Source organism: Aotus nancymaae, unplaced genomic scaffold (genome assembly GCF_030222135.1).
Source record: "Aotus nancymaae isolate 86718 unplaced genomic scaffold, 86718_ANA_hifiasm-v0.15.2.pri h1tg000036l, whole genome shotgun sequence".
In the NCBI taxonomy this organism is placed as follows: domain Eukaryota; kingdom Metazoa; phylum Chordata; class Mammalia; order Primates; family Aotidae; genus Aotus; species Aotus nancymaae.
The window spans coordinates 92,775,323-92,788,289 of NW_026988450.1; the positions used below are offsets into that span (position 1 = coordinate 92,775,323).

Consider the following 12,967-nt stretch of genomic DNA (forward strand, 5'->3'; position numbering starts at 1 on the left):
CTCACGCCTGTAATCCCAACACTTTGGGGAGGCCGAGGCGGGCAGATCAAAGTCAGGAGATTGAGACCATCCTGGCCAACAAGGTGAAACCCCGTCTCTACTAAAAATACAAAAAAATAATTAGCCAGGTATGGTGGTGGGCGTCTGCAATCCCAGCTACTCGGGAGGCTGAAGCAGGAGAATGACTTGAACCCGGGAGGCAGAGGTTGCAGTGAGCTGAGATTGTGCCACTGCACTCCAGCCTGGGTGACAGTGCGAGATTCCGTCTCAAAGAAAAAAAAAACCTCTAACAACACTGACAACAGAACACAGACCCACGCCACACTCCAGACTCCTGGGGACAGGACCCCTCCGTGACACCATGGCTGGAGTCCGCCCAGATCCTCCAGGACCCCAGCACCACCTGCAGGAACCCCGGCACAGCCTGACTGAGGACTTCCGCCACCAGTGGGGTGACACGAGGGAAGGGTCCACAGGCAGGGATCCCTGAGGAGGGGCCGGGCCTGACGGAGCCCAAGAGTCACGTGAAGATGAAGGAGAAGTCTAGAGAGGGCGGGCGAGCGCCACTGGGCAGCGGCAGGTGGGACTGAAGGACCAACGGGTGGGCAGGGAGCCGCTGAGGGGAAGCGTGAGGACGTGGTGTCAGGACGTGGCAGTACCACAGAGGGTGGTGCCGCTGGAGCCTGGGGAAGGCAGCTGCAGCCCCTGAACCCTGTGTGGCCTCTGCCCAGCCCCAGGGCTAGAATGCCACCATGAGGACCAAAGAAAGAAACCCAGGGCGGGCTCAGCCAGCCAGAAACGGCATGCAAGCACATGGCCCCTACTGTGACTACAGCAGAGCCTGCCTGCCCAGTATCAGGCCAGCCAGGCTGCGCCCCACTGCCACCAACCAGGCACGTGACAAAGGCTTTGCCCTCACCTCCTGGGAGAGAAGACAGAACTGCCTGGGCCTGGGTCGGTGGGAAGGAAACTCTGCCCCCAAGGCTACCTTCCCTATGGGGTCTGCATCAGGGCTGCCCACGGGAGGGGTCTTCTGGAGAGGGACAATACTAGGGGCGCAATCACACCTTGCCCAGAGGCCAGAGCCAGAGTGTCGCTGGCAGAGCACCAAGGAGGCCAAGAGAACCCAGTGCTGCACCAGACGTCCCAGACCTGGCACCTCGGCGTGGCCAAGGCTCCCCAAGGCCCTGCTCACGTGAGCTGCAGGGTGCCCGGCAGAGAGACGGGCTGGCATCCGAGGGCTCTGTGCTGACGGCTCCTCTGACAGCAACGACTCGTAAACCGGTACCCAGGAAGCCCACGTTTTGTTTTAAAGAAAGCACATGAGCAGGGACTGAAAAGCCCAGGGAAAATACAAGCCGAAAAATACCGCTTTTTTCTCAGGGGAAAGGAAGGTAACTCAGAGGAGGCCAAGAATGGCAGGGTCATTCCCAGGGATGAAGGCCAACCCTGCACGAGGCACTGGCCATGTGTGCCGCCACCACAGACCCCATGACCACCAGACCCCACGACCACCATGGCCACGGCCGTAAGACCCCCACGACCACCACGGGCCACGACCACCACGGGCCACGACCACCACTGGCCAGGTGCCCAGCCACCTTAGGACCACCACAGACCAGAGACCACTGTACAGCATTGTGACTTGGTGCCCCACCGCACACAGCTGGGCAGAGAGGAGCCCAAGGACCCCAGTCTGCCAGGCCTGGTTTAGATGAGACCCTGGCAGTGGAAGGAATTTCTGAGGAGCCTTGGGGGAAGAGTATTTGGCAAGGGTGAGGGTGACTGTGGCCATTTTAAAACACAGCCACAAATCTTTGATTTTCGTCCCATCAAGAGATGGAGTCTGTCCCCCCACCCCAAATCTGGGTGGGCTATGGCTGCTCTACCCACCCACGGGAGGCAGCCCACATTGACCCCACGGGTTGTGGGCTGAGCTCACGAGGGCCGTGTAGCTCTGCCCGACACAGGAGACGCTGTCATTGCAGCCCTGAACCCTGGGAGAGAGAACAGCTAAACAGGGGTGCCCTTCGTGAACACGGCCGTCAGGGACGGTCTGGACGCAGAGGAGGCCCAGCTGTGCTCACCTGAGCTCCTCACCCAAACCCCAGAGCACAGGATGTGAGCTGAGTGTCGCTCTTCCTCAAGTGGAATGTACCAGAATCCCCTGAGACTCCCCTACCCCTCCGCGTGACACCGCACCAGGGCTGTGCTGACCCTACTGCTTTCAGCCTGAACTCTGAGCCCTCAAATCCAGGATGCCATAAAATGTCTGTCTGATGCTGCAAAGTGCCAGGGCGGGGTGCAGAGCAGCTGCCTGACTCCCCCATGGGGGCCTAGAAACTCGGAGCAGGCGGTCTGTCAGGGAACCCAAAGCGAGGGCATGGGCGGAGGCGAGAGGGGAGCTCGCCGCCACCCCCAGCTCTGTGGTCCACAGCCAGACAAGCTCGCCCGACGTGGGTCCCACTAACCAGCGGCTGAGAATCTGGGCAACCCCTTCCCAGACCCCACAGAGTGCAGCTCCAGACCACTCTCCACCAGACGGCAACGGCACCCGGACCCCAGAACCACAGCGACACGGCAGCCCGGGCCAGGTTTCCCAGGGCTGCAGCAACACACCCTGCGGCCTGCCACTCCCAGAGCCACGCAGAGACCCTGACAGGTCCCCTGCCCAACGGTCGAACTCTCAGCACAGGCAGAACTCTCCTGACATCATCCGGGAAGGCCGGGCGCAGTGGCTCACCCCTGTCATCTTGGCACTTTGGGAGGTCGAGGTAGGCGGATCAGTTGAGGTCAGGAGTTCGAGACCAGGCTGGCCGACATGGCAAAAGCCCATCTCTACTAAAAATACAAAAAATTAGCTGGGCGTGGTGGTGGCACACACCTGTAATCCCAGCGGGAGGCCGAAGCAGAAGAATCGCTTGAATCCAGGAGGTGGAGATTGTAGTGAGCCACGATCAGGCTATACTGCACTCCAGCCTGGGCGACAGACAGACTCGTCTCAAAAAAAAAAAAAAAACTGGGAACTATCACTTAACACTAGGTCTCTTCTTGTTTGTTTGTTTTCTTTCAAGACGGAGTCTCACTCCGTCACCCAGGCTGGAGTGCAGCGGCGTGATTTAAACTCACTGCAGCCTCCGCCTCCCAGGCTCAAGCGACTCACGTGGGGTGTCACCAGGGGCCAGGCTGCTGTCAAACTCAAGTGATTTGCCCGCTTTGGCTTCCCAAAGTGCTGGGATTCCAGGTTTGGGTCACGATACCAACTTTTCTCACATTCTTGACTGTGGTAAGCAGATTAAACTGATAAAACAGAAACTTTTGCACAGAAGAATAAAAAGAAAAAACTCACATAAATAAAAAGACAAAGCAGGCCGACGTGGAGGCTCACTCCCCCAGCACTTTGGGAGGTCCAGGCGGGTGGACTGCCTGAGCTTGGGACCAATCCAGGCAACAACGGTGAAACCCTTTCTCTACTAAAAAAACACAAAAACTTAGCCGGGCGTGGTGCCGCATACCTGTAATCCAAGCTACTTGGGAGGCTGAGGCAAGAGAATTGCTCGTACCTGGGAGGCAGAGGTTGCAGTGAACCAAGATCGCACCACGGCACTCCAGCATAGGCAAAAGAGCGAGCCTCTGTCTCAGAATATATATATATATATAAATAAAAACAAAGCCAAACGAAATTAGGGAAAAAAATGAATCTAAATGAGCACAGAAGGGAAAAAAATGGCCGAAAGCCCACAGATCCACTCAATACCAGCAATAAAGAGAGGGCAGTGCCACCAGCGGTCGCTCCCGTGAGCCCGAGGCCCATGGCACACGCTGCTGTGAGCTGCCGGGGAGGGCACTGGGAGCACAGGGCAGGCCGGCAGGAGGCAGGTTCCTCGCCGACCTGGTCCGTGGAGAGCCGGGAGCACCAGTGTCAGAGGCGCTGCAGGGCAGGGAGCACACAGCCCAGGGCGCCCCCCCAGTGGGGCAGCTTGCAGACATGGTCAACAGCTAGAAGGGCAGGGGCTGGAGAGGGTTCAGGGAGTGGGAACCAGGCCAGGAGACAGAACTCTTCTTGGGTCATCTAGGTGGCACAGAATGCCACTAAGAGGCAGGATGGGCCGGGTGTGGTGGCTCACGCCTGTAATCCCAGCACTTTGGGAGGCAGAGGTGGGCGGATCACGAGGTCAAGAGATCAAGACCATCCTGGCCAACATGGTGAGACCCTGTCTCTACTAAAAATACAAAAATCAGCTGGGCATGGTGGTGCATGCCTGTAGTCCCAGCTACTTGGGAGGCTGAGACAGGAGAACCACCCAGGAGGCAGAGGTTGAAGTGAGCCAAGATCACACCACTGTACTCCAGCCTGGTGACAAGAGTGAGACTCCATCTCAAAAAAAAAAAAAAAAAAAAGGCCAGGCGCAGGGGCTCACGCCTGTAATCCCAGCACTTTGGGAGGCCGAGGCGGGCGGGTCAGGAGTTCAAGATCAACCTGACCAACATGGAGAAACGCCCTCTACTAGAAACACAAAAAATTAGTTGGGCGTGCTGGCACACAGCTGTACTCCCAGCTGCTCGGGAGGCTGAGGCAGGAGAATCACCTGAACCACAGAAGCAGAGGTTGTGGTGGGTCAAGATTGTGCCACTGCACTCCAGCCTGAGCAACGATAGCAAAACTCTGTCTCAAAAACAAAATAAGGCGGGACTGCCAGGCCCAAGGCAGGGAGGCTGGGGATGGGGTGGGCGCCAGGGTGAGGCTGACCCAGCAAGCTCGGGCCAGAGCAAGCGGACCAGGGAAGAGCAGTCGCTGCAGCAGGGACGCAAGGGGTGGGGAAGGAATGCCGGCCCCCAACCACACACGAACACAAATAAACCCACTGGGCCCGAGCAAGCTACTAGCAACAGCTGCAGGCCCCACCACGGACAAGCCCAGACACCCAGGGAGGGAAGGGGCGGTACAGAGCCCACCCCATCTTCTTGGGCCCCGTCCCTGTCCTCATCCCCAGAAACAGAGCACCCGCTCCCCCTTCACTCCTGAGCTCCTCATGCCAGCAGTCAAGGGAGGAGGTGGGACGGGCACAGGCCCTGCTCCCGAGTGCACAGACGATCCCACCACAGGGAGAAGACGGCAGGGCTTCCCGGACTGGGACCACAGGCGCACACAGCCACGCCCAGCTCATTTTTGTTTTTTAATTTTCAGTAAAAACGGGTCTCCCACTATATGGTACAGGCTGGTTTTGAACTTCTGGGCTCCAGTGATCCACCTGCCTCAGCCTCCCGAAGTGCCGGGATTACATGTAAGAGCCACTGTGCCTGGCCTATGGCTCATTCTTTCTCTTTTTCATTCTTCCAGTTAAGCCCAGCTGTGTGAGTCTCATCCTTAATAAAAGGAAACCACCACTAAACAAGGAGATGAAGGAGCAACACCACGAGGGCGCCGGAGGCGGGAAAGCAGCTCAGGGCAGCCGCGGGAGCGCAGGGCATCACCCTTTCGCGAGGCACCTCACAATTAAGGGCACGGAGGCTCATCCTGTCGTCCCAGCACGCCGGGCATGGAGGCTCATCCTGTCGTCCCAGCACGCCGGGCACGGAGGCTCATCCTGTCGTCCCAGCACTTTGGGAGGCTGAGGTGGGCAATCACCTGAGGTCAGGAGTTTGAGACCAGCCGGCCATCTCTACTAAAAACACAAACATCAGCTCTGGCCATGGTGACAGGTGCCTGTAGTCCCAGCTACTTGGGAAGCTGAGACAGGAGAATCACTTGAACCCAGGAGGCGGAGGTTGCAGTGAGCCGAGATCACACCACTGCACTCTGGCCCGAGTGAGAGACCCTGTCTTAAAAAAAGCATTTGCCCTTTGACCCAGAAATGTTCTTGGAATTTATCCCAAGAATGGTGTGCACACGTGAGAAACAGCACAACGCTGTTGTCACACGAACTGTAAGAGCGAAAGCCTGCAACTGGCCGCCCGCCGGAGCTGGTGAGATCGAGCCGCCAGCCACTCCGCGGGCACCAGGCACTCTGCACGCCAGAGCCACGGCCTCCCTCACAGAATCGTCCTGAGAGCGCACGGCTGCCCTTTCTGTTAAGAAAACTCTGTGCACGTACACAAACCTGGATGTGTCTAGAACACCCTGGAAAGAGACTTTGGCATTGCAAACAGTAGTCGCCTGGATGCAGGGACAGGCGCCAGGAGGGAAAGGGAGCTCGATCCCTGGCACGCCCCTCAGGGGCACCTGAACATCCTCAAGTGCCCACAATGCCACGTGCACCTTTACTTATGCAATAAATGACATCTAATTCCACACAGCCCTTAAAAAGAAAGCAGGGCTGGGCCAGGTGTGGTGGCTCACGCCTGTAATCCCAGCACTTTGGGAGGCTAAGGCAGGCAGATCACTAGGTCAACAGATCGAGACCATCCTGGCCAACATGGTGAAACCTCGTCTCCACTAAAAATGCAAAAATTAGCCAGACATGGTGGCGCACGCCTGTAGTCCCAGCTACTTGGGAAGCTAAGGCAGGAGAATCACTTGAACCCGGGAGGCGGAGGTTACAGTGAGCCGATATTGTGCCATTACACTCCAGCCTGGTGACAGGGCGAGACTCTATCTCGATTAAAAAAAAAAAGAAGGCAGGGTTGTGACCATGGCAACGCTAAAGGCCTGAGGGCAGAAAGCCAGAGGGAAGCCTGTGGCCAGGCACCAAAGCCAGGTGCACGCCCACCCTTGGTCCACCCAGACAGGAGGTCTCGGCAGGTCTCCACAGGGGCCGCCAGCAGCTGACTCCCAGCAGTCACCCAGCGCCCCGCTGCAAGGCCCTCCGACTGTGGGGTGCTCGGCAAGGTACCCTTGGCCTGCCTGGGTTGACCTGGGTACACACTTGGTATCACATTTATGGACGAGGCTCTGAAGGTGAGCCATCAGCCACATCACTGCCAGGGTGGCAGAGACGAAAGCCCCAGCTGCCTCCCATGTCGGTCGTGCAGCCACCTTCGTCACAGCATACACTGGGCCAGGAATATCCACCAAGGGCCAAGTGGCCTGACGTCGTGTGTCCCCGATGTGTCCATGACGAGATGCACACATGCTGCCCGACGCCCATCCCCTTCCCGCCACTGTTCCAGCGGGATGTGACTCTGCGGCTGGGCTGTCTTTCAGACGCACGAGGCAGAGGCCACAGGGACCACGTCTTGCCAACTAACGCGGAGGCAACAGTGATGGGGGGACAGACAGGAGCACGCGGCAGAAGAGAAATTAGCAAAAAACTTACCGAGTAGCCCACCTAGGCCCATGAACTGTCTGCAAGACCGCACAAGTGGCCGTGGCCAGGATCACAACCCTGAGTGTGCCTGCCTACCGCAGAGCAAGGACGCTTAGCAGCAGCGCAGGAGAAGCTGCTATGTCACTGTTGTGTGAATTCCCAGAACCGACGGGCACTGATGCTAGAAGCCGCTCAACAGAAGGGTTCTTGGGTTGAGGACCCACAACCAGTGGCAGGAGCCACGGAGGCAGAATCCTCCAGATGGCCGTGGCGGGCGAGGGAGGCCCGACCCCGCGGACCCGCGACATGAGTGGCGTGTTGCAGAGTTACAGGCATAAGGAGCCCTGGACTGCCTTCAGGACAGAGAAACAGGACTAACCTGAGGCCACCAACTGGGCATGACAGGGCCATCTTGGTGGCACCCTGGGAGGGCTTATGGGGTCACGCTTAAACAGGAAGCAGTGCTGGGGGCTGCACAATGGGAAAGGACTCCCCCCGCCACGAGGGCTGCAGATGGACCGACGCAGGAGGGAGTGCCCTCAGCAGGCTGAGGTGCTTGGGCGGCTTCTGACGAGTGGGTGGGGAAAGGGGGGAAATGGGAGGGCTTCCCACTAAGGAGGTGAAAGCGCCCCCACCTCATCAATTCACTCTCCTGACCTGGAATAATTTAAACCCAGTAATGAGAATCACACTTGAGAACCGGAAACACCCCAACAGGACCCGAGTGCCCCTCAGCAAAAGCACAGGACACGCAGGCAGACACCCAAGTGCCACGGTGGGGAGGCGTGGGAAACGCTGAGGACCCTCCCCCGCCCTCCTGCCATGCAGCCTCAGGCCCTCCTGGATGACGAAGGACAGAGACTGTGGTGCTTCGGAAATGCCCTGCATGGGGCAGCCAGTCACACTGTCAGAGAAACCTGAGCGGGGCACCGGGCAGGCGAGCACACGCTCAGCAGTGCAGAGGGCCTGGAGCTCCAGGCCAGGAGGCGAGCAGCGAGAAGATGGCACCTCACCCGGACCCCACAGGCTGGAGTGCAGTGGCACAACCTCAGCTCAATGCAATCTCTGCCTCCTGGGTTCAAGCGATTCTCTTGCCTCAGCCTCCCAAAGTGCTGGGATTACAGGCGTGAGCCACCACACCCAGCCTTGCATCCGTTATTATGTGAAAAAAATTTGTTTCCGTTTTTGAGGCAGTCTCACTCTGTCGCCCAGGCTGGAGTGCAGTGGCGCAATCTCAGCTAACTGCAACCTCTGTCTCCGGGGTTCAAATGATTCTCATGCCTCAGCCTCCTGAGTAGCTGGGATTACAAGCATGCGCCACCACACCGGCTAATTTTTGCATTTTTGGTAGAGATGTGGTTTCACCATGTTGGCCAGGCTGGTCTTGAACTCCTGACCTCAGGTGATCTACCCACTTCAGCCTCCCAAAGTGCTAGGATTACAGGCGTGAGCCACCGCGCCCAGCAGAAAGAATTTAATAGTAAGAAAATCGGGCCGGGCGCGGTGGCTCACACCTGTAATCCCAGCACTTTGGGAGGCCGAGGCGGGTGGATCACGAGGTCAAGAGAGCGAGACCATCCTGGTCAACACGGTGAAACCCCGTCTCTACTAAAAATACAAAAAATTAGCTGGGCATGGTGGCGCGTGCCTGTAATCCCAGCTACTCGGGAGGCTGAGGCAGGAGAATTGCCTGAACCCAGGAGGTGGAGGTTGCGGTGAGCCGAGATCGCGCCATTGCACTCCAGCCTGGGTAACAAGAGCGAAACTCCGTCTCAAAAAAAAAAAAAAAAAAAAGAAAATCATTAACATGTAAATCCTTAATTTTAAAAAGGGACAGAAGACCCAGAAAGATGCACATCAGACCACTAACTTTGCTCACTGTTAGGAGTGAGGGCCCTGAGTAGGAGCTTCCACCCGACTGAATGGTGCTGATGCCGTATCTAAATTATTTTTCAGGATATTATATCTTACAGGTTTTTTCAGAAACAGAGTCTTGCTCTGTCGCCCAGACGGGAGTGCAGTGGTTCTATCATAGCTCACTGCAGCCTGGATTCCTGGGCTTAGGTGATCCTCCTACTTAGGCCTCTCGAGCTGCTGGGATTACAGGCATGAGCCACTGTGCCCGGCCTGGCATTGTATAATTCTAAAACCTTAACAAGAAGGGGTAACATAGTTGTCCCTGATCTTACAAAGCATTGTCGACACAGCACATCATTTTCTCTCTGCATATACTAGTGCTATAATTAAAGCCTGAATTAAATGTGATTTTATATATTTTGTTCCCAGTAAACAAGCCAATCCCACACAGCTAACACAGACTGAACGAGACATGGCTCCTTGGTTTCTATCACGGGGCCTCTGCACCAGCCAAGGCCATAACTTCCAGGACACTGAAACTACCGGAAGAGCAAATCCTTACAAACCGTTTCCAGAATAGTTTTCTTTTTTTTTTTTTGAGATTGAGTTTTACTCAGTCTGGGCTGGGGTGCTGGCTCACGCCTGTAATCCCAGCACTTCGGGAGGCCAAGGCAGGCGGATCATCTCGAGGTCAGCAGTTCAAGACCAGCCTGGCCAACATGGCGAAATCCCCGTCTCCACTAAACATACAAAAAAAAAATTAGCTTGGCGTGGTGGCATGTGCCTGCAATCCCAGCTACTCGGGAGGCTGAGGCAGAAGAACTGTTCGAACCCAGGAGGTGGAGGTTGCAGTGAGCCAAGCTACTGCACTCCAGCCTGTGCAACAAAGCAAGACCCTGTCTCAAAAAAAAAAAAAAAAAGGAGAAGAATAATGCTGTGTTTTAGTTAAATCACACTTTTTTCATGTTGTTCTCAATGAGAGTGGGTGCGCCCTCCCCACCATAGCTACAACAGGCACGATGTCTAACCCTCTACCTATGGACTGCTCAGGCCCCTGACGCCCTGTGGGGTAGGTCAGGCCTGGCTGGGCCCCCATGCCACCTGCTTGAGCCCTGCCCACACTGCACAGCTCCCTCCTTGGCTGGGTCCTGCCACTCGATCCCAGGCAGTGGAATCCACACCTCGTGGAAACCCAGCCTGTCACCGGGAGCGTCACCCGTGCAGCATCTGAGGGGAAGGGACTGGGCATGTGGATTCTCAGAGTTCCCGAGAATGGCACACAACTGGGGATAGAACCAGTGTCCTAGGGCCCAAGTGTGCCCCAGGTGCGGCAAAGGAGGGACACGGGCCTTGGGGTTCCGAGGGACAGTGGAGAAAGCAGTGCAGTGCAGCTCAGAAAGTCCAAAGCCACCTGCATGTAGGGGAGAGCCCACAACAGGGCTCCTTGTTCACCCACCTGCGCCTGCTCCTCAGTGGTCTTCTCCGTCCCACCAGGGCCCTCGTCACTGCCGGCTCCATCCTTTCCCTTCTCATCGCCTTCATCATCACCCTCACTGCTGTCACTGCCGGAATCTTCCAGACCTGAGAAGATACTCTCCTCGCTGTCGGAGACGCCAGAATCGCTGCCGGCACCGTGGCTGAGAGGAGAGGTGCAGAGGAGAGGGGGCTACAAGGAAACAGTGGGTTGGTGATGACTGTCCCTCCAGGCATGGGGCGATGAACACTGCAGGGAGAACTGCCTCACACCCCTCCATGCACCGGCCAGCAGCTCTGTGGTGCGGCCTCCAGGACCACGCCCCTGCAGTCACCAACTTCTACCAAAACCATCCACCCAACTTGAACCTTCCTAATCTTCTACCTCCATGGACAAGACAGCCTCCTGCCTTTGGCATCGACATTTTAATTCCTAGCACCTCATAGGGAGAGGGCTTTTCAAGGACAATCTCCCCTTCTTGGAGCTCAGCTCTCATCACAAAACCAACACTGCTCTCTACCGCCCACTGCCACTCCAGAGGCCCTGTGGGGTCAGGCTGGGCTGGACTCCATTGGGTCTCTCACACAGCTTGCCTGGCTGAGTCCTCTCCACACTGCACCCTGGCATCCAAGGCCTCAGAGCCATGAGGTCACTAACTAGAAAAGGGGCTGGAGGCTGGGAGAGAATCGGAGTCCTCAAGCAGAAGCCTCCTCATTTAACCAAATTGGCACCAACAGGTAATGAGTACATTGAAAGGACTGACAAGTCACAGAGACGATACAGACTCTGACTGTAATCACATGTCAACCCACCCACTCCTCTCCCTGAGCAGGACCACAGCTGCCTGTGAGTAGAGCCCTGCTGACTGCGTGACCCCAGCACGCTCGGTGTGGGGTCCTTCACTGGCCTTAAAAAGTGGAACAAGAACTTAGACTCTTAGGAAGCAGCTGAAGGCCAGGCACGGTGGCTCACACCTATAATCCCAGCACTTTGGGAGGCCAAGGCGAGTAGATCACCTGAGGTCAGGAGCTCAAGACCAGCCTGGCCAACCTGGTGGAAACCCCATCTCTACTAAAAATACAAAAATTAGCTGGTGGTGGCAGGCGCCTGTAATCCCAGCTACACAGGAGGCTGAGGCTGCAGTGAGCCAAGATCAAGCCACTGCACTCCAGCCTGGGCAACAGAGCGAAACTCTGTCTCAAAAAAAAAAAGAAAGAAAGAAAGAAAGATGAAGCAGTTGAATGCAAAATTCTAGATTTTACTGTTTTCCTAATAGCTTACAAGTCTCACTTAAGGAAGGAGCCGCATTTATTAGCTATTGCATACTGAGTTTTCACACAATGCCTCTCTCACAGAGTCATGCTGTGTCTCCAGTATTCAGTTAGCTACACAATCAAAATAACCAGTGGAAACGGCATGCCTGATCTGGGACAAACACAACTGGCTCCTGAGGACCATTTAGCCCAAGGGTGGAAGTAGAACCTGGCTGGCGCCTAGAGCTGCCTTTCAGTCGGGATAGGGAGCAAGATGAATTCGCTTCACAAAGCAATGCGGCAGTTTCAACAACCCAGTGCGGCCGCGGGGGCTGTGAGGGGCTGGCTGTTCATTCCCTCCACCACCCAGTTTTACGACCCCCACAATCAAGCCGGGGCTGAGCTGGCAGAGAACAGTGAGTTCTGATACAGCAAATGCAGCAGACATGGGTTCTCTTCAGGTTTTCTTATTCTCATGTCTAACTCGTGAGCATAAAAACGAAATTAAGTAGGGTACAAGTAGGTTAAGCATTTACTGGGGGGCGCAAGCCGAGCCCTTTTATTGGCAGGATGCACAAACGGAACGGCTGGAGAGGCTGCTGCGAGGGGGTGCCCCGTCGCCACTCGCCGCTCCCCCGTTTCTTTGCTTCCCGGACGCCGTCCTTCACCCCGCAGTCCGCTCTGCCTAGGACGCCCCCCGGAGAGGAGCTGCGGCCACGCGCAAGGCCGACTTCCGGGACACGGGCGCCCCGATGACAGCAGCAGCCGGGCCCGCCGGCCCCCACCCGGCCACGTGCACGCCGGGTCCCGGTAGGGACGCGCCCCGCCGCCCCGCTTCCCCGCAGTCACCTCTGGCTCGGGCTCAGGCTCCAACTCGGGCTCCGACCGCCGCTTCCACGGCCGCACACTCAGCACCGCCGCTCGCCCTGCGCTCCGCGAACCCGCCATGCCCCGCCGCGCGCCGGCCGCGAGCCCAACTGCCGCTTCCGGCAGCGATGGAGCCGCGTGCGCAGGAGGGCGCGCCCCGCCCAACCTGGTCCCGATTGGCGGACGACGGAGGCGGGACGAGCACGCGCAGGCTCCCGGAGGAGCCGGGGCGGGGTCTGGGCCTGCGTGCGCGCGCCCGCGTGACGCTG

General features: G+C 57.2%; 1 protein-coding gene across 1 annotated transcript in view; it reads right to left on the reverse strand.

Moving 5' to 3' along the window:
* The window catches only part of BOP1 (BOP1 ribosomal biogenesis factor), a 28,795-nt gene extending 15,948 nt beyond the window's left edge, over positions 1-12,847 (reverse strand). Inside the window, exons 1-2 of the mRNA XM_012473281.3 lie at positions 12,681-12,847; positions 10,561-10,770 (exon numbers count right to left, since the gene is read on the reverse strand). Coding sequence (XP_012328704.2) covers positions 10,561-10,770; positions 12,681-12,779 — 309 coding nt within the window. The 5' untranslated portion in view covers positions 12,780-12,847. The remainder of the gene's footprint in view (positions 1-10,560; positions 10,771-12,680) is intronic.
* Between the last annotated feature and the right edge of the window lie 120 nt (positions 12,848-12,967).